Genomic DNA, 19,987 nt, shown 5'->3' with positions numbered 1-19,987 from the left:
CTCCCATAGACCGGTACGCTCCCACAGAGTGGGTCTCCTCAGGGTGCCGTCGGCCAAGCAATGTCGGCTGGCGACCCCCAGGGGGAGGGCCTTCTCTGTGGGTGCCCCCACCCTCTGGAATGAACTACCCCCCGAGATCCGGACGATTCCGGATCTCCTTACTTTCCGCCGCGCCCTCAAGACATGGCTTTTTCAGCAAACGGGCCTGGCCTAGGGAGGATTTTAAATCGGGTCTATTTTAGGAGTAATTTTTAAATAGCACAACTTTAAATATTTGGTTTTAATTTGGTTTTATTTCGGTGGGGTTGTAGGCGTGTTTATGTTTTTTAATATGTTGTGAGCCGCCCTGAGTCCCGTTGGGAGAAGGGCGGGATATAAATCAAAATAAATAAATAAATAAATAAATAAATAAATTCCTCATGGAGGGCAACCCCTCCCCTGCTGCGTTTCTTGCCTGTTTGTTGCTGCCAGCACAGATGGCTGCCACAGAAGTTGTAGATTCGCTCATGGCCGGCCTGCTTGATCCCTCTCCCGCCACCCTCCTCCTCCTTTCCCTTTGGTGCAGCTAGAGCTGACTCCTCCTCCTCCCAAGGCTGCCTCTTTTTTTCTCTCTCCCTCTCCCGCCCAAACTGCCTCATTTTATAGCCTCTCCTGTCTCTGCCCCCCCTCCTCCACCTTTCTCATCCGGGTGAGCTGGAAGTGAACCTGGGGCCTTTGCCTCGCCCCAGCCACTCTGCAGCTCCAGAGGACTCTCTGACAGTAAGTCCTGCCCTGCACTGGCTCGTTCCCTCCCCCACTACACTTGGCTAGGCAGGGTCGCATACCACCTGCCACGTGCTAATATACCACAGATGGTATGAGTACCACCGGTTGAAAAGCCCTGACTTAGAGGACTATGAGCGCAGACTGGAATTAATGTAAGAGGAAAAAGAAGAGATGAAATCATTTTTAACAAGATACGTATAGATGTAGGTTGTGACTAAAGTGTCTAGTGACTCCTTGCTCTGACTTAATTTTCCTCCAGAGGAATACTTACCTAAAGAGGCCACGATCCCAAACATTTCCAACATGACTTCTTGATGCAGGGCTTTCTGGCTGGGATCCAGCAGCGACCACTCTTCGATGTTGAAATGGATGGCCACCTCCTCAAAGGACACAGGACCCTGAACCAAGAAGAATCCCTGTGAGCAGACTTGATAGAATTTGCGAGATCTCCTTTGATCTGCAAATCCAAAAAGCAAAAAGTGAAAATTCTTGATTGGACATTTCCCTAGCTGGACTCAACACATTACATGCTAAAATGGACAGAATTCACAGTCTACAGCTGACAGCCAATTAGGGCATGACTGACTCTGCTGACCTTCAGTGTCATCAACCTGCCTTGATCAAGTGGCAGAGTGTGCCTTAGACACACCATCTACCAATGGCTCCACCATTTCATGATGCTTGCAAGAGATCCCCCAAAGGAAACTAGAGGAAACTACTGCTCCCCCATATTAGCTGCTGACCTCTTCCTTCCTACCTGAGTTGGGAATCCAGCGGCTCTTTCAGCTCCACCAACAGAAGGATATGATTCACTGAACAATGGTGACTCCATTTCATCCACTAGGAAGGAGAGAGAGAGAGAGGATGGAAACAGGAAAGGCTGCAACTTCATCTTTTCTAGCTTGAAGGCACAACTGAAGATTTCTTCCTGTCCTGCCCAGGAAACCTCCATTGGCCTCTTCTATACTCTACCTTCGGTGGCCTTTCATAGGCTCCATGATGAGAGCCAAAAAGAAAAGGAGAAGACCAAATCCCACCACACAGTGAAGAACAAACCTCAATTGGATTGTTCTCCTATCCTTTTAGGACATTTATCCGAAATAGTGTAGAGTTTCCTGCCTGAGCAAGGGATTGGACTCGATGACCTTCAAGGTCCCTCCCAACTTTATTATTATTATTATTATTATTATTATTATTATTATTATTATTATTATTATCATCATCATCATCATCATCATCATCATCATCATCATCATCATCATCACATGGAAGTACACTCTTGGCAACCAAAGCATTCGCTCAATCATTGCAAATCCCCCCCCATTTCCGGCAGCTTGAAACCATCATGGAAGAGCAATTTGTGAAATTCTAGCAATCCAGGAACATACCTGCAAGGACAGGTGGTGTTAGAAATGGTTCAGCAGGGATCTGTGTAGGAATTTAGTCAAAATTATCTCTTAAGGAAGGCCAAAAAACAGGTTGCTCTCTTCTGCCTCATTGAGAACAAAAAGAAATCTCTCATCATGGAGGGAATTCCTTTGCGCACCTTAAGTCTTCTAGCTTGAAGAGGGAGTTATTGTTTTCTTATTTACTCATCTTCTACTAAATCCAATGACAAAGACACAAGAAGACACAGAGAATTAAGGATAATGAGAATCGTTCCAGAAAATCTCCAATCCAGCACAATGGTCTTCCCTCACGTAGTGAGGTCTCCTGACATTGGCTTTTATTCTTGGGGATCCCTCTGAGAGATCACGAGAAAGATTTGTTGGATCCACCCAATTAGTCCCCATTCCTGGAAGGACCTCGGAACTTGAAATAGAAGCAAAGGAGAGGGCTGAAGAGGACGGGACATGAGAGGATCTGGATTTTATGTTCTTTCCACAAGGTGGCCAAACCCTCCTGTCCATCAGTGGGGATGGATGGAGGCCCATGGGAGAATTGCTCCAAATGAGATACTCTTTGGAAGAATGCAAGGACAATTTCTTTAATGAGGCTTTTTAAATTATCTACTTGCATTATCAATCATTCAAAATTCTTTTCAGGAAGGTATTTAAGAATTCAAGCACACAAAGATACCTTCATATTTCCCAAAGGAAGCATCTGTCACCTGGGGCCCTTTCTGAGCAGGGGCTCGGACTAGAAGACCTCCAAGGTCCCTTTCATTCTATTCCTACTTCTTCTCCTCTGCCACGCTCGCCAGGAACCTTTCACCAGCTGGCACAGTCGGGTAACTGGTCTCCGCTGGCTCTCCGAAGATCCTTCCCGTCTTGGAAGCTGAATCTGAAGGAGACGTGAGCAAGTGGTCCCTTTAGGCTCCCTCACCCCTCCCCCCCTCTCAACTCTCTTCCCCTCCCCCGTTGTTAGATCTTCTGCATGCACAGCCCGGAGCAGTTATGGGGCGGATTCCCCGCTCCCTCCAAGCCTCGGGATCCGGAGTCTGTTTCCCCTCCCCTGGGGAGGATCTGAGTCGCGGGATCCCCCCTTGCCCTCCCCCCGTCCCCAGATTCCCCGGGAGGAACTCACAGGCGGCAGTCTCCCGACCACGCAGAAGGAATCAAGCATGCGCAGTGGCGTACAGTCAGTCTGCAGCCCAGAGAGCACCGCCTGCTGGGAGCTGCGATGAAATCACGGCCGTGGGCGCATCCTTGGAGGCCATCCAGCCCAACCCTCTGATCGGCGCCGGTTCTGCCCTGGAGGACGAGCTCTGCCATTTAGCATCCAGTAAATGCCATGGGGAGATGATAGGCCTCCCTTGCAGAAAGTCACCCGGAGAGGATACGGATTCCGTCCTTTTGGGAGCCGATCGATTCTTTCCATCTCCTTCCTCTCGCGCTCTCTTCCTCTCCCTTTCTCTTTCCCTCCTCTCCGTCTCTCTCTCTCTCTTTCCCTTTCGCTCCCTCCGTCTGTCTGTCTGTCTCGCTTGGCCTCTCTCTCCCACTCGCTCTCCCTCTTCCTCTCTCGCTTCCTCTCTCTGTAACTCTCTCTCTTCGTCTGTCTGTCTCTCTCTTGGTCTCTCTTTCCCACTAGCTTTCTCTCTTGGTCTCTCCCTCTTCCTCTCACTTTTTTTCCCTCTTTCTTTCTCTTTCCCTCCTTCTCTCCCTCCTGTCTGTCTGTCTCTCTCTGCCTCTCTGGCCCACTCGTTCTCTCTCTCTCTCGCTCTCTCTTTCTCTCCCTCCCTAACTCTCTCCCGTTCTCTTTCCCTCCCTCTCCCCCCCTTTCTCTCTCAAACACAAACACACACACACAACCTCTGGCAGAACTTGACATCTTGTGGTGCTTTTGATACATTTTGAGAACTTGATACCTGCTGATGTTTCCCTCTTTTGTAACCACATCCTCATAAAACTGTGATCAGAGTTGTCAGGACCACATCCTTTTCGTCTTCTCCTCCTTCACCTTCCAGACCAGATGAAGAAGCCAGGAGGGGCAATCCCTGTTTCCATCCTCCAAACATCCCATAAAAGCCTGCCTGAAGTGACAGATTTCACCCAGATTATTTTTTATACCTATCCATACAAAAATCCCAGGAGATACATCAATATTTCCCTAAGAAATGAGAATGCAGACTCAGTCATGGAGCAATGGAGCTTCAGTATTTATATAATTTGTAATAATTTTGTAATTAAGGAGGGGAAAAGGACAGCCACTGCCTACAAGATAGAAATAATATAAGAATCAGAATCACCCCAGTTCCAAGGTCCCCTTCAGCTTTGGCTGCACATAATGAGAGTAAGACTCCCCCACCCCAGTCCTGGTTCCTTAGTTTCTGCTTCAAAGAACTTTCTGGGTTTTTTTTCCTTTGAAGACGTTTTGCTTCTCATGCAAGAAGCTTCTTCATCTCAGACTACTCCCCATCATCCAGTCAGAGCTGAAGAAGCTTTTCTTCAAAGAAAGTCCAGTTGCCTCCTGAAAAAAAACACCTCTGGGGCTCCAAAGGCTTTCTCCGACAGGGAGAAATCAAGAGACATTCCGCCCGGAGACAGATGATTCAACAGAAGGGAGGATTCTCATTGGCGCAACCTATTCCTGGCAAGCCAACTCCAAAGTCCCCCTGTTGCTGCTGGTGGGTCAGCCGGCGAGGATCCCTGGAAGGGAAGGGGGGGAAGAAGGAGAACTCCCCCCAGAAGGGGAAGAAGGGGGGCTGGGACCCCCAGGAGAGGCGTTGGAGGAAAGGTTGCAGGACAAGGGGGGCAGGAATTTGCAAGGCTCCTCCCCTCCCCCCTCCCTTGTGACCACGCCTCTCCCAGTGCGATTCCCTCAGGCAGCGAGGTAGGAAAAGGCGGGAAAGACCGTTGAGAGAAAGAGAGACACGGTTCTGAAGCAAGACCCGCCATTGGACTTCTTCGGGGCTCCTCGGAGATGGCCTCGACTTCTTTTTCTTGGTCAGACTCTGGATGAGGCCTCCTTCGGGGCCCATCTTCTCCCTCAGGGCCCCCCTCCAGAATACTTTTCCAGCCCCCTCGAGACTCTTGGGGGCCCCATTATGTCTAAAGGCGTTGAAGTGTCTCCGATTCAGGCAGCCCAACTGAAAAAGGAGCAGGGTCACACTTGGGGGGGGGGGGCAGCCCCATTGATGCTGGGGATCGGGGGGGGGGCAGAAAGGGACTGCGACTCCTCTCCCGGAGGGACGTTGGGGAAAAAGTTGAAGGGTGAGGGAGGGGCAGGAGGTTGCAAGACCCCTCCCATTCTGACCACCACCCTCCCAGTGAAGCAGGAAAAGGCGGTCCTTGTGTGGTGGGAGGAACCTCTTTGCTGGCTGGGGGGAGGGGAAAGAGGTCCCCCTAGGGAAGCACCACTATTGGAGGTCTTTGTGGCTCCCAAGGATACACCTGACTCCTTTCTCTCAGTCTGACTCCGAATTAGGCCTCCCTCTCTTTTCCCTCAGGGCCCCCCTCCAGTCTGCCTCAAGAGCCCCTTTCTACCCCTTCAGACCTCTGGGGGGGGGGGGCATCACATCCAAACACTTTAAGATGTCACTGATTTAAGCAGGCCAGATAAAAAAACCCAACCCAAAAGGAGAAGTACCACAATTTTCACCCCCTCAATTCAGCAGTTTCTCTGATGGGAAACTTTCCACCCCCCCTCCCCGTGAATCCCTCAGGGCCAACCCATGGCTGAGGCGGAATGACTGGGAGAATCCCCAGATCCCGGGACATGATCCCATTCAAGGCCTTGGCTTCCATTTTTGCCCCTCAAAACCCTTCAAAATAATAATGGTATCTCTTACAGGTCTCCAAAGGGAAGGTGGAATTGCTGGCTGGAGAATAAGAAATGCTTTTATTTAATTTATTCAATTTATATATTATTTAATTGTATAGAATGGGAAAATAAATGTCTTCCCACTTAATACCCCCACACACAACCTTGAAGCACAAATCGGTGCCTACCACTCAAAGGCCAAATGTCCATTCAAAATAGAAAGTGGCAAAAGGGTTTCAGTTTTCTGGTTCCCATTTAGGTCCTTTGATGTAAAGGAAGAAGATATTGTTGACTGAAGCACTATCAATGCTGCATGGATTATCTCCACAGATGTAAAACTGTATAATTAGGAAAATTCTAAAAAATGCCAAGATTTTAGAATGTGGAATGTTCCCACATTTTATAGGCTACAATTTCTTTTCATAGAGAAATCTACCTTGCTAATGCTTTTGTCATTCCATGATTTTCTATGCATCATTGTGCAACGTGAAACTAAATCAGATCTGAATTCATTCCACCTCCTACCACTTTGTAATTTTTTATTACACACATACACCCCCCCGATAGGTTCTATGTATTCATCTGTTTTCTTCGTTTAGTTTTTTTGTTCAATGTGTATTAAGTAGGGCATCATTTACAATGTGCCACAATTGTTTCCAATAATTTATTAGCCTTTCAAAATTAGAAACCTTGTTAATAATCAGGAAATATGTTTTTTGAAAAGCTGTATTAAGATAAAAAGCAGAAAGTCACATTCATGCTAGTAACAGTTTTCTCCAAAACCATAGAAATGCTAGGGTCCCCTAACGTGTCAAGTATGATTGACCTTTCTGATCAACTTGGCAGCACAAAATGAAATCGAGGGACTAAAGTGACATGTAAAAACCTTGAGAAATAGAAAATACAGTACAGATTAATCTGAGAAACTAAACAATGAATAATTTAAATCAAGCAATTTAAGTCTTTTAAAAAAACATTGCTCATATAGTACACTGTTGGATCAATAAAGCCATTTATAAAGTCCCTTTCAGCTGGGTTAATGCAATTTTGCACCACACTAGACCATACATATAAACATTTGGGAGACATTTTCACTTGTAAACCAAACTTGTACCCATACAGTATATGAAGAAAAAAGCTTAACACCTTACTACTGTCATGGTTCCAACAGACAAAGAGGAATAAAGCAGAACTCTGAGCCGTGCAATTTCCTCAAAAAACATGTTTATTGTTACAGACTACCCTCGTCAAAAGTGAAACCAACAGTAAAGTTCCCTCCAAAAAGTTACATTATTACGAAGTTAAAGTTCCCGCCCAGTACTATGCAATCAACTACATTTCCCAATAGAATAGTTTGGCGGGCTTTCTTATACTACACCCAATCCCCAATTGCGGGAGCAATAGATGACCTTGATTCCCATGGGACATCTGATTGTTTTGACTAGCAAAACATCTGGACAAGCCCCCCCTTCCTCCATTCCATGTGGCAACTTCAAACGAGGGGGGAAATGTCTGCAGTCAGGCTCATTTGCAAAGTTGACAGCTATATGTTTAAAGAAAGCCAGTATTTTTAACCCAATTGGAACAAAAATGAACACAGAGAGAAACACTTTCCCTTCTTTGGCTTGCATACACTAGAGCTTCACAAAGCCTGGAGGCTGATCTCAGACTCACTTCAGATGTTGCTTCTGCCTAAATAAAGCAGCTTGACCAAGCAGAGGTTTTGGAGTAATAAGAGGAGCAATTGTTTTACAGGTTTTCTTGAGAAAATTAATCAATTGGTTAATACCTCTGGAATTAATAACTATCCTGGCAGCTTTCCAAAATCCAAATACATTTATTCACTGCTCCTATGGCAATCCTCTGAAAGAAGGAAGAGTGTTCTCTACATTTTTACCCAATGTTATTCTTTTTACACTCCATATTTTTAGATGGTTTCACATCATAGTGGATCCTTTTATGCAAATTAAGGACACTTCAGTCCCTAAAGCAGAGTTCGGGGAGCAAGGGGAGGGGGGAAAGGGATGGTTTTGTGGGGGGATGAACACTGGGTGTACATGCACACAAACACCCACTGCTTTTCTGAGTGCGGTTGTGAGTGCCCGAGATGACATTCATGAAAGTGGGGTACCAAATGCCTGCAATGCTTGTGATGACATTTGTGCGACTGGTGCGGCAAACACCTACAAAGCTCGTGACAAGGCTTGCGTGAGCGTGGCCACATATGCAATTTCTTACGTTTGTGGGAATTAATGTGGTAAGTAAGGGAGCTGCTTGAACTCAAACTTTTCCCACATTCATTGCATACATACAATTTCTCTCCCGTGTGGGTCCTTTTATGGTAAGTCAGAGAGCCACTGCCAGCAAAGGTCTTTCCACAGTCTGTGCATTTATAAGGTTTTTCCCCTGTATGGATCCTGTGATGGAAAGTAAGTTGACAGCTTTGGCTGAAGCTCTTCCCACACTCAATACATTTATAGGGTTTCTCTCCTGTGTGGATCCTTACATGAGAGGTAAGAGAACTCTTTACATTGAACTTCTTTCCACACTCTAGGCATGTATAGGGTTTCTCTCCCGTGTGGACCCGTAAATGAGAAGTAAGAGAACTCTTTACACTGAAGCTATTCCCACACTCCAGGCATTTATAGGGTTTTTCTCCTGTGTGGACCCGTTTATGAGAAGCAAGGGTAGAGCTTTGTGTGAAGCCCTTCCCACAGTCTATGCATTTATAGGGTTTTTCTCCTGTGTGGACCCGTAAATGAGAAGTAAGAGAACTCTTTACACTGAAGCTCTTCCCACACTCCAGGCATTTATAGGGTTTCTCTCCTGTGTGGATCCGTTTATGGGAAGCAAGGCAACTGTGTGTCCTGAAGGGTTTTCCACATTTCGTGCATTTATAAGGTTTTTGGCCTGAATGGATCCTTTTGTGGGAGCTCAGTTGATTACTAGTTCTGTAGCTCTCTCCACACTCAATACACTTATAGGGTTTCTCTCCCGTATGAATACTTTTATGGCAAGCAAGGCCACTACTTTGGCTAAAGCTCTTCCCACACTCTATGCATTTATCGCGTTTTTCTCCCGTATGGATCCTGCTATGGGAAGTAAAGGAACTCTTCACACTGAACCTTTTATCACAGTCCACACATTTATAAGGTTTTTCCCCTGTATGGATCCTTTTGTGGTATTTCAGACAATCTCTGGTCTGGAACCTCTTTCTACACTTCATGCATTTGTAAGGTTTCTCTCCAGTGTGGATCATTTCATGAGAAGTAAGAGAAGTCTTTATAGCGAAGCTCTTCCCACACTCCATGCATTTATAGGTTTTCTCTCCCGTGTGGATCCGTTTATGGAGGTTCAGGTAATTGCTGTTTTTGTAACTCTTTCCACACTCCAGGCATTTAAAGGGTTTTTCTCCCGTGTGGACCCGTTTATGAGAAGCAAGGGTAGAGCTTTGCCTGAAGCCCTTCCCACATTCTATGCATTTAAAGGGTTTTTCTCCCGTATGGATCAATTTATGCGTAGTAAAAGCAGTGCTCGTCCTGAAGGTTTTTCCACAGTCTACACATTTATAGGGTTTTTCCCCTGAATGGATCCTTTTGTGGCATATCAGGTAACTACTAGTGCTGAAGCTCTTCCCACACTGTAGGCATTTAAAGGGTTTTTCTCCTGTATGGATCCGTTTATGAGAAGTAAGAGAACACTTTACACGAAAGCTCTTTCCACACTCCATGCATTTATATGGTTTCTCTCCTGTATGGATCCTTTTATGGGAAGCAAGGACACCACTTTGCCTAAAGCTCTTCCCACACTCTATGCATTTAAAGGGTTTCTCTCCCGCATGGATCAATTTATGGTTAGTAAACGAACTGTTCATCCTGAAGGTTTTTCCACAGTCTACACATTTATAGGGTTTTTCCCCTGAATGGATCCTTTTATGGCATATCAGGTAACTACTAGTGCTGAAGCTCTTCCCACACTGTAGGCATTTAAAGCGTTTTTCTCCAGTATGGATCCTTCTATGGGAAGTAAAGGAACTCTTTACACTGAACCTTTTACCACAGTCCACACATTTATAAGGCTTTTCCCCTGTATGGATCCTTTTATGGGATTTGACACACTCCATGTTCCTGAAGCTCTTTGCACACTCTAGGCATTCATAGTGTTTTTCTCTGGTGTGGATTCCTTTATGAGAAGTAAAGGAACTGTTTGAACTGATTTTTTTCCCACAGACCGTGCACTTATAGGGCTTTCCCCCTGACTGTATTCTTTTATGGGAAGTTAAATTACCTCTCCACCGAAAGCCTTTTCCACAGTCCACACCTCTGTAGGGCTTCTCCCTTGCCTGGGACATTATATGGGGAGTAAGTTTATTACTGCTGAATCTCTTTCCAGTTTTGCAGTGGTTACTAAAATTGGGGTTTGCTTTGAATCTTTTTCTACTTCGATATTTCCCTGTATTTTCTTTGGAGTCACCTTTCGTCAGCAAGCAATCGATTTCCACACGTTCAAGAATAGATTTTTCTCTCCAAGTATTCTTCTTTTCATGTTTCCTCCTCTCCCATTGATTTGTAGGTGTCTCTTCAGGTATTTCAGTTTGGACGATTTGCAATTGCATTAAATTTGGCTCTTGGTGATTTTCCTTCTGCGTATCTAATGCTTGAGGGGGAAGAAAAATAAATTAGAATAATATACAACATACAGTTTTCTGTCCCAATGCATAGATTTATCTATTACTGGGCATCTGCAGAGAAAGAAACGGGAGAAATGACAGTATGAATATTAGTTATTAACTTAAAAAACTAGCATGGCTGCTCATCTAACCCTCATTCTTGGCAGTTAAAAATTTAAAGCAAGAACAGGTCTTGACATCAGGACATCGCACACATATTGTCTCACATATGATGCACCTAAGTTACAATCAATAAAACAACATATGTCATTGCAACATGAAGCAAGACAAAATTTGTTCCCGATTAGGACAACTGCAATAGGCAAAAACATCCTCTCCCAATAGCTCTGCAGTGATGACACAGGGCCCAGGATGACCACAAGACCGAATGTCAACCCTTGTCAGAATGACTGATCGCCCCACTGATCTCTTTCTTCTCAATGAAATTGTGCTACTTAGAAGACCATGAAAGCGGATTGGAATTAACGTAAGAGGACAAAAGAAAAGATGAAATCATTTTTAACAAGATACGTATAGATGTAAGTTGTGACTAAAATGTCTAGTGACCCCTTGGTCTGACATAATTTTCCTCCAGAGGAACCCTTACCTAAAGAGGCCACGATCCCTGAAATTTCCAACATGACTTCTCGATGTAGGGCTTTCTTGCTGGGATCCAGCAGCGACCACTCTTCGCCACTGAAATGGACGGCCACCTCCTCAAAGGACACACGACCCTGAACAAGGAAGAATCCCTGTGAGCAGATTCGATAGAATTTGCGAGATCTCCTTTCATCCGCAAATACTAAAAGCACAAACTGAAAATTCCTCAATGGACATTTCCCTAGCCGGACTCAATACATTACATGCTAAAATGGGCAAAATTCACAGCCTTCAGCTGACAGCCAATTAAGGCATAACTGACTCTGCTGACCTTCAGTGTCACCAACCTGCCTTGATCAAATGGCAGAGTGTGCGTGAGACGCACCATCTACCGATGGCTCCACCATTTCATGATGTTTGCAAGAGATTCTGTGGGATTTCTGCCTGACATGGTAACTAAATCGTCTTTGTGGTTCTTTGAAGGATCAACCTTGCTTTCACTCGTGAACATTCATGAAAATACAAGGAAGGTACTTCTGGCCATCAAGATGCAGATGATACACAAAGCAGTTTCTGCTCCTCCTGTTTTTATCCCTTTCCCCAATGAAACCAGAATGATATAACCACTAAGGAATTCCATACATTTTTAAATCTTAAATATTGAGAGGTAGGCTTGGTTTGACTGATCATGAATTTAGATTTCTAATTTTCTTGTTGTGTTTTGCTTAGGAATAGCAATATCGTATGTTGAGTCCCCAAAGGAAACTAGAGGTTCCCTACTGCTCCCCCATATTAGTTGCTGATCTATTCCTTCCTACCTGAGTTGGGAATCCTGCAGCTCTTTCAGCACCACTAATAGACGGAGATGATTCAGTTAACGGTGACTCCATTTCATCCACTAGGAAGGAGAGAGAGACAGGATGGAAACAGGAAAGGCTGCAACTTCATCTTTTCTAGCTTGAAGGCACAACTGAAGATTTCTTCCTGTCCTGCCCAGGAAATCTCCATTGGTCTCTTCTACACTCTGCCTTCGGTGGCCTTTCATAGGCTCCATCGTGGGAGCCAAGAACAAAAGGAGAAGACCAAACCCCACCACACATTGAAGAACAAACCTCAATTTGATTGTTCTCCTGGCCTTCTGGAACAACATATGGAAGTACATTCTTGGCAACCAAAGCATTTACGCAATCACTACAAATTCTCTCCCTCCCCCCAATTCCCTGCAGCTTAAAACCATCATGGAAGAGCAATTCATGAAATTCTAGCAACCCAGCCTGCAAGGACAGCTGGAAATGGTCCAGCAGGGATCTGTGTAGGAATTGAGTTGAAATTATCTCTTGAGGAAGGCCAAAAAACTGGTTGCTGTCTTCCGCATCTTTGAGAACAAAGAGAAATCTTTCATGATGGAGGAGCCAGACTACAACTCAAGGTGGTCCCTAGAAAAGTGGGTCTTCTGCAAAAGGGAAGCCATAGGGTGGCTCTTAAGGATGGGAATTCCTTTGTGCGCCTTAGGTCTTCTAGCTTGAAGAGGGAGTTATAGCTTTTTTATTGGGTTACCTTTTACTAAATCCAATAACCAAGACATGAGAAGACAAAGAGAATTAACGATCACGAGACTCTTTCCAGAAAATCTCCAATCTAGCGGAACGGTCTTCCCTTACCTAGTGAGGTTTCCTGACGTTGACTTTTCTCCTTGGGGATCCCTCTGAAAGACAGATCACGAGAAAGATTTGTGGAATCCACCCAATTAGTCCCCATTCCTGAAAGGACCTCAGAACCTGAAATAGAAGCAAAGGAGAGGGCTGAAGAGGATGGTACATGAGAGGATCTGGATTTTATGTTCTTTCCACAAGGTGGCTAAACCCTCGTGTCCATCATTGGGGATGGATGAGGCCAATGGGAGAATTGCTCCAAATGAGATACTCTTTGGAAGAACGCCAGAACAATTACTTTAATGAGGTTCTCTAAATTATCTACTTGCATTATCAACCACCCAAAACTCTCTCAAGAAGGTATTTAAGAATTGAGGCACAGAAAGATCCCTTCATAATTCCCAAAAGAAGCATCTCTGACCTGGGGCCCTTCCTGAGCAGGGGGTCGGACTAGAAGACCTCCAAGGTCCCTTTCATTCTATTCCTGCTTCTTCTCCTCTGCCACGCTCACCAGGAACCTCTCAGCCACTGGCACCGTCCGGCAACTGGTCTCCGCTGGCTCTCCGGAGATCCTTCCCGTCTTGGAAGCAGAACCTGAAGGAGACTTGAGCAAGTGGTCCCTTTAGGCTCCTTCTCCCCTCCCCCCCCTCAACTTTGTCCCCTCCCCCGTTGATGGATCTCGTGCATGCACAGCCTGGAGCAGTTATGGGGCGGATTCCCCGCTCCCTCCAAGCCTCGGGATTCGGAATATGTTTCTCCTCCCCTGGGGAGGATCTGAGTCGCGGGACCCCCCCTTGCCCACCCCCCTCCCCCAGATTCCCGAGGAAGAACTCACAGGCGGCAATCTCCCGACCACGCAGACGGAGTCGAGCATGCGCTGTGGCATACATTCAGTCTGCAGCCCAGAGAGCGCCGCCTGCTGGGAGCTGCGGTGAAATCACGGCCGTGGGAGCAGACTTGGAGGCTATCAAGCCCAACCTCTATTCGGCGCCGGATCCGCCCTGGAGGACGAGCTTTGCCATTTAGCTTCCGGTAAATGCCATGGGGAGATAATAGGCCTCCCTTTGTCCTTGCGCTAATGGCGATTTGCAGAAAGTCACCTGGAGGGGATGCCGGTTCTGTCCTTTTGGGAGCCGATCGATTCTCTATTCCACACGTCCCTGCCGCACTGTCTTCCTCTACTTTTCTCCCTTTCTTTCCCACTCCGTCTTCCTCCGCCTCTCTCTCCTTCTCTCTCTCTCTCTCTCCTTCTGTCTGTCTATCTCTCCCTCGCTAGCTCTTTCTGTTCCTCCCTCCCTCTCTCCCTCCCTTTCCCATTCTCTCCCTCCATCTCCCCCCACTCTCTCTGTGACTATGTTTATATGTGTGTGTGTTTCTCTCTGTCTGTCTGTCTCTCTCTCACACACACACAAAAAGCAAACAAACGTTCTGGCAGAACTTGACAACTGGTGCTGCTTTTAGTATATTTTGAGAGCTTGACGCCTGCTGATATTTTCCCAAGAAATGGGAATGCAGACTCAGTCATGGATCAATCGAGCTTCAGTATTTATATAATTTGTAATAATTATGTTATTAAGGGGCGTGAGAAAAATGCGGAGGGGAAAAGGACAGCCACTGCCTAGAAGACAGAAATAATATAAGAATCAGAATCACCCCAGTTCCAAGGTCCCCTCCAGCGGTGGCTGCACATAATGTGGGTAAGACTCCCCGCCCCCCAGTCTCGGTTCTTCAGTTTCTGCTCCAAAGGCTTATGGAGACACCCAGTCATCCAGCTATGGTTGACCCAAAAGTGCTTTTCCAGGAGGCAACTGGCCTTTCTTCTTCTTTTTCCCTTTGAAGACGTTTCGCTTCTCATCCAAGAAGCTTCTTCAGCTCTGACTACTCCCCACCATCCAGTCAGAGCTAAAGAAGCTTCTTGGACGAGAAGTGAAAAGTCTTCAAAGAAAAACAAGAAAGTCCAGTTGCCTCCTGAAAAAAAGCACCTCTGGGGCTCCAAAGGCTTTCTCCAATAGGGAGAAATCATGACAGATTCTGCCCGGAGACAGATGACTCAAGAAAAGGGAGGATTCCTATTGGCGCAACATATTCCTGCAAGGCCAACTCCTAAGAATCCCTGTCAAGACCCCGCCCCTCCCTATTCCACTTCTCTCTTGGGAGGAAGCTTGTGGGAAGCTTCCATGGGCTCTGCTGGGGTCCCCCTGTTGCTGCTGGTGGGTCAGCTTGCGAGGATCCCTGGAAAGAGGAAGGAGACACTCCCCCAGAAGAGGAAGAAGGGGGGCTGGGACCTCGAGAAGAGGCGTTGGGGGAAAGGCTGCAGGGCAAGGGAGACGGGACCTTGCAAGGCTCCTCCCTTCCCCCCGCCTCCCTTCTGGCCACGCCCCTCCCGGTGCGATTCCCTCAGGCGGCGAGGCGAGAAAAGCCGTTGAGAGAAAGAGCCGCGGATCTGAGGGAAGAGCCGCCTTCGGGCTTCTTCGGGGCTCTTCACAGACGGTCTCGACTTCTTTTTCTCCGTCGGACTCTGGATGATGCCTCCTTCTGGGCCCCTCCTCTCCTTCAGGGCCCCCCTCCACCCCCACACAGCATCCCCCTCAAGAGGACTGGGCCCCCCGGGGAGATCTTGGGGAAATGGCTGCACGGCGAGAGGTTGCAAGACCTCCCCTCCCCCTTCTGGGCACGCCCCTCCCAATGCGATTCCCTCAGGCGGGAAAGACCGTTGAGAGAAAAAGAGACGCGGCTATGAGGGAAGCGCCGCCATCGGGCTTCTGCGGGGCGCCTCAGAGACGGCCTCGAGTTCTCTTTCCTGGTCGGACTCTGGATTAGGCCTCCTTCTGGGCCCCTCCTCTGCCTCAGGAGTCCCTGCAGAATCTTTTTCCAGCCTCCTCGTGACTCTTGGGCCCATTATGTCCAAAGGTGTTGAAGTGTCTCCGATTCAGGCAGCCCCCCAACTCATAAAGGAGCAGGGCCACACTTGGGGGGAAGCCCCATTGATGGTGGGGGCCCGGGGGGAGAAAGAGACTGCGACCACTCTCCCGGAGAGACGTTAGGGAAAAGGCTGAGGGCGGGGCAGGATGTTGCAAGACCCCTCCCCTTCTGACCACACCCCTCCCAGGGAAGCAGGAAAAGGCAGTCCTTGGAGGGGTGGGAGGAACCTCTTTGCTGGCTGGGGGGGAGGGGAAAGTGGTCCCCTTAGGGCAGTGGTTCTCAACATGTGGGTCGGGACCCCATTTGGGGTCGATCGACCATTTCACGGGGGTCGCCAAGCAAGGATGTCCACCATTTTTTTTCTCCACCATTTTTCCCCTTTTCTAGCAGGTGCCTTACCTCCTTTGGGCTGGGCCAGCTGGTGGTCAGCCTGCTCCATCTCTGCCGCTTGCCAGCTACGCCTCGGCCGGCGCAGGGGACAGAACCACGCATGCGTGGCGCTCCTGGGCAGGGAAAGTCCTCGACTTACGACCAGCTGGGTAGTCCTCGACTTACGACCGGTTTAGTCCTCGACTTACGACCGGTTTAGTCCTCGACTTACGACCGGCTGGGGTCACGGCATTAAAAAGGTTGAGAACCACTGCCTTAGGGAAGCACCACCATTGAGGGTCTGGGGCTCCCAAGGATGGACCTGACTCCTTTCAGTCTGACTCCTAATTAGGCCTTCCTCTCTTCTCTCTCATGGGCCCCCTCTAGCCCCCTCAAATCTCGGGGAGGAGGTGCCATCACATCCAAACACTTTAAAGTGTCCCTGATTTAGGCAGGCGGGATTAAAAAAAAAACCAACCCAAAAGTAGCACAATTGCCCCCCTTCAATTAAGCAGTTTCTCTGATGGGAAACGCCCTGCCCCAGGTGAATCCCTCAGGGTGACCCCAAGGCTGAGGCAAGAAGACTGGGAGGATCCCCAGATCCCAGGATATGATCCCCTTCAAGGCCTTGGCTTCCATTTGCCCCCAAAACCCTTCAAAATAATAATGGTATCTCTTACAGGACTTTCTTTTCAAAGGGAAGGTGGAATTGCTGGCTGGAGAATACTTTGAATTAATGTATACAATTAATATATTATTTAATTGCATAGAATGGGAAGATAAATGTCTTCCCACTTAATACCCAGACATACACAGCCCACTCCTTGAACCACAAATCCTTGTCTGCCACTCAAAGGCCAAATGTACATTCAGACTGTAGAAAGCTGCAAAAGGGTTTCAATTGTCTGATTCCCCTTTAGGTCCTGTGACATAAGGGAAGAAGATATAGTTGGCTGAAGCACTATCAATACTGCATGCATTATCTCCACAGATGTAAAATTATATAATTAGGAAAATTCTAAAAAAAAGGCCAAGATTTTAGAATGAGGAATGTTCCCACATTTCTAACTTTTTATTACACACACACCATCCCCCAAGTTCATCTACATCATAATAATGATGATGATAATAAAGTTGGAAGGGACCTTGGAGGTCATCTAGTCCAACCCCCTGCTCAGGCAGGAAACCCTATACAATTTCGGACAAATGGCTGTCCAGTCTCTTCTTCAAAACTTCCAGTGTTGGAACATTCACAACTTCTGGAGTCGGGTTGTTCCACTGGTTAATTGTTCTAACTGTCAGGAAGTTTCTCCTTAGTTCTAGGTTGCTTCTCTCCTTGATTAGTTTCCATCCGTTGCTTCTTGTCCTGCCTTCAGGCGCCTTGGAAAATAGCTTGACTCCCTCTTCTTTGTGGCTGCCCCTGAGATATTGGAAGTTTCTCCTTAGTTCTAGGTTGCTTCTTCCTTTCGTTAGTTTCCATCCGTTGCTTCTTGTCCTACCCTCAGGCGCTTTGGAAAATAGCTTTACTCCCTCTTCTTTGTGGCAGCCCTTGAGATATTGGAACACTGCTATCATGTCCCCCCTCGTTTTTCTGTTCATTAAATTAGACATACCCAATTCCAGCAACTGTTCCTTATACGTGTTAGCCTCCAGTCCCCTAATCATCTTTGTTGCTCTTCTCTGTACTCTTTCTAGAATCTCAACATCTTTTTTACATCGTGGTGACCAAAACTGGATGCAGTATTCCAAGTGTGGCCTTTGTTCAACATGTATTAAGTAGGGCATCATTTACATTGTGCCACAACTGTTTCCAATAATTTATTAACCTATCAAAATTAGAAAGGTTGTTAATAATCAGGAAATACGCTTTTAAAAAGCTATATTAAGATAAAAAGCACAAAGTCACATTCCTGCTAGTAAGAGTATTCTCCAAAACCATAGAAATGCTACAGTTCCATAATGTGTCAAGTATGATTGACATTTCTGATCAAATTGGCATCACAAAATGAAAGAGGCACTAAAGTGACATTTGAACATCATGAGAAATAGAAAATATGGTACGATTACTTTAATCTGAGAAACTGAACAATTAATAATTTAAATCAAGCAATTTAAGTCTTTTTTTAAAAAAAATAACATTGCTCATATGGTACACTGTTGGATCAATAAAACCATTTATAAAGTCCCTTTTAGACAGGTTAATGCAATTTTGCACCAGACTGAACTGTACATCTAAACATTTGGGAGACATTTTTACTTGTAAGCCAAACTTGTATATACATAGTATATGAAGGGGAAAAAAGCTTAAAATTCCTTGCTACATGATTAATGGCCAGTATTTTCAACACAATTAGAGCTAAAATGAATATACACACATACATTTCCCCTTGCTTTGCTTGCATACACCAGCTCTTCACAAACCCTGGAGGCTGATCCCAGACTCGCTTTAGATGTTGCTTCTACCTAAATAAAGCAGCTTGACCAAGCAGAAGTTTTGGAGTAATGAGAGGGGCAATTGTTTAACAGATTTTCTTGAACGGGACCTTACCTTTGACTAGATAATACCTCTGGAATTAAGAATTCTATTCTGGGACCTTTCCAAAATCCAAATATATTTATTCAGCTGCTTCTACAGCAATGGCCTGAAAGAAGGAAGACTGTTCTCCACAATTTTCCACATGTTATTCTTTTTACACTCCCATATCTTTAGATGGTTTGATATCCCTCCCGTCTTGTATGTATCCATGAGGTGGATCATATTAATATAGGAAATAAGTTGATTGCTTTCCATTGGATAATTTTCCGCCTTCTGTGGATTCTTTTTTGAGAAGCATCCTGTTTTCACCAAAAATTCTTCCGCATTGCAAATATTTCTCTCCTGTGTGGATCTACGGTGGGAACTACGGTGGGAACTACGGTGTTTTTTTAATCTGAAGCTCTTCCAACATTCTGTGCACTGATGCAGTTTCTTCCATGTGTGGGAACTAATGTGGTAAGTAAGGGAGCTGCTTGAACTCAAACTCTTCCCACATTCATTGGATACATACAATTTCCCATGTGGGTCCTATTATGGGAAGTAAGTGCACGGTTCTCACTGAAGCTCTTTCCACATTCAAGGCATTTATACAGTTTCTCTCCTGTGTGGGTCCTTTCATGAGAAGTCAGAGATGTTTTTATAGGGAAGCTCTTTCCACATTCCAGGCACGTATATGGTTTCTCTCCCGTATGGATTCTTTTATGGTAGGTCAGGTGACTGCTGGTTTTGAAGCTCTTTTCACACTCCGTGCATTTATAGGGGTTTTCTCCTGTGTGTAACCGTTTATGAGAAGTAAGAGAACTCTTTACACTGAATTCTTTCCACACTGCAGGCATTTATACAGTTTTTCTCTGTGTCCGTTTATGGTAAGCAAGGGAACTGCATGTCCTGAAGGGTTTTCCACACTCTGTCCATTTATAAGGTTTTTCACCTGAATGGATCCTTTACTGGGAGGTCAGTTGATCACTATTTCTGTAGCATTCTCCACATTCAATACACTTATAGGGTTTCTCTCCCATATGGATCCTTTTATGGGAAGAAAGGCCACCACTTTGCCTAAAGCTCTTCCCGCACTCTATGCATTTATGGGGTTTCTCTCCCATATGGATCCTTTTATGGCAGTGGTTCTCAACCTGTGGGTCGGGACCCCATTTGGGGTCGATCGACCATTTCACGGGGGTCGCCAAGCAAGGCTGTCCACCATTTTTTTTGTCCGCCATTTTTTCCCCTTTTCCGGCGGGTGCCTTACCTCCCTTGGGCTGGGCCAGCTGG

The 19,987-nt window shown here is 46.2% G+C and overlaps 1 protein-coding gene and 1 pseudogene across 1 annotated transcript in view; both read right to left on the bottom strand.

Annotated features, from left to right (window-relative positions):
• The window catches only part of LOC107287507, a 31,347-nt pseudogene extending 21,029 nt beyond the window's left edge, over positions 1-10,318 (bottom strand).
• Positions 10,319-10,697: 379 nt separating this feature from the next.
• The window catches only part of LOC107287511 (zinc finger protein 708-like), a 14,833-nt gene continuing 5,543 nt past the window's right edge, over positions 10,698-19,987 (bottom strand). The window contains exons 2-8 of the mRNA XM_029284158.1: positions 19,704-19,809; positions 19,210-19,541; positions 18,964-19,067; positions 13,724-13,814; positions 13,400-13,468; positions 11,244-11,370; positions 10,698-10,708 (exon numbers count right to left, since the gene is read on the bottom strand). Coding sequence (XP_029139991.1) covers positions 10,698-10,708; positions 11,244-11,370; positions 13,400-13,468; positions 13,724-13,814; positions 18,964-19,067; positions 19,210-19,541; positions 19,704-19,809 — 840 coding nt within the window. The remainder of the gene's footprint in view (positions 10,709-11,243; positions 11,371-13,399; positions 13,469-13,723; positions 13,815-18,963; positions 19,068-19,209; positions 19,542-19,703; positions 19,810-19,987) is intronic.

The sequence above is a fragment of the Protobothrops mucrosquamatus genome, unplaced genomic scaffold (assembly GCF_001527695.2).
Source record: "Protobothrops mucrosquamatus isolate PMUCROS unplaced genomic scaffold, P.Mucros_1.0 scaffold395, whole genome shotgun sequence".
NCBI lineage: Eukaryota > Metazoa > Chordata > Lepidosauria > Squamata > Viperidae > Protobothrops > Protobothrops mucrosquamatus.
Note: the sequence above shows the minus strand (reverse complement) of the source record. Positions and strands in the feature narration are given on the sequence as shown.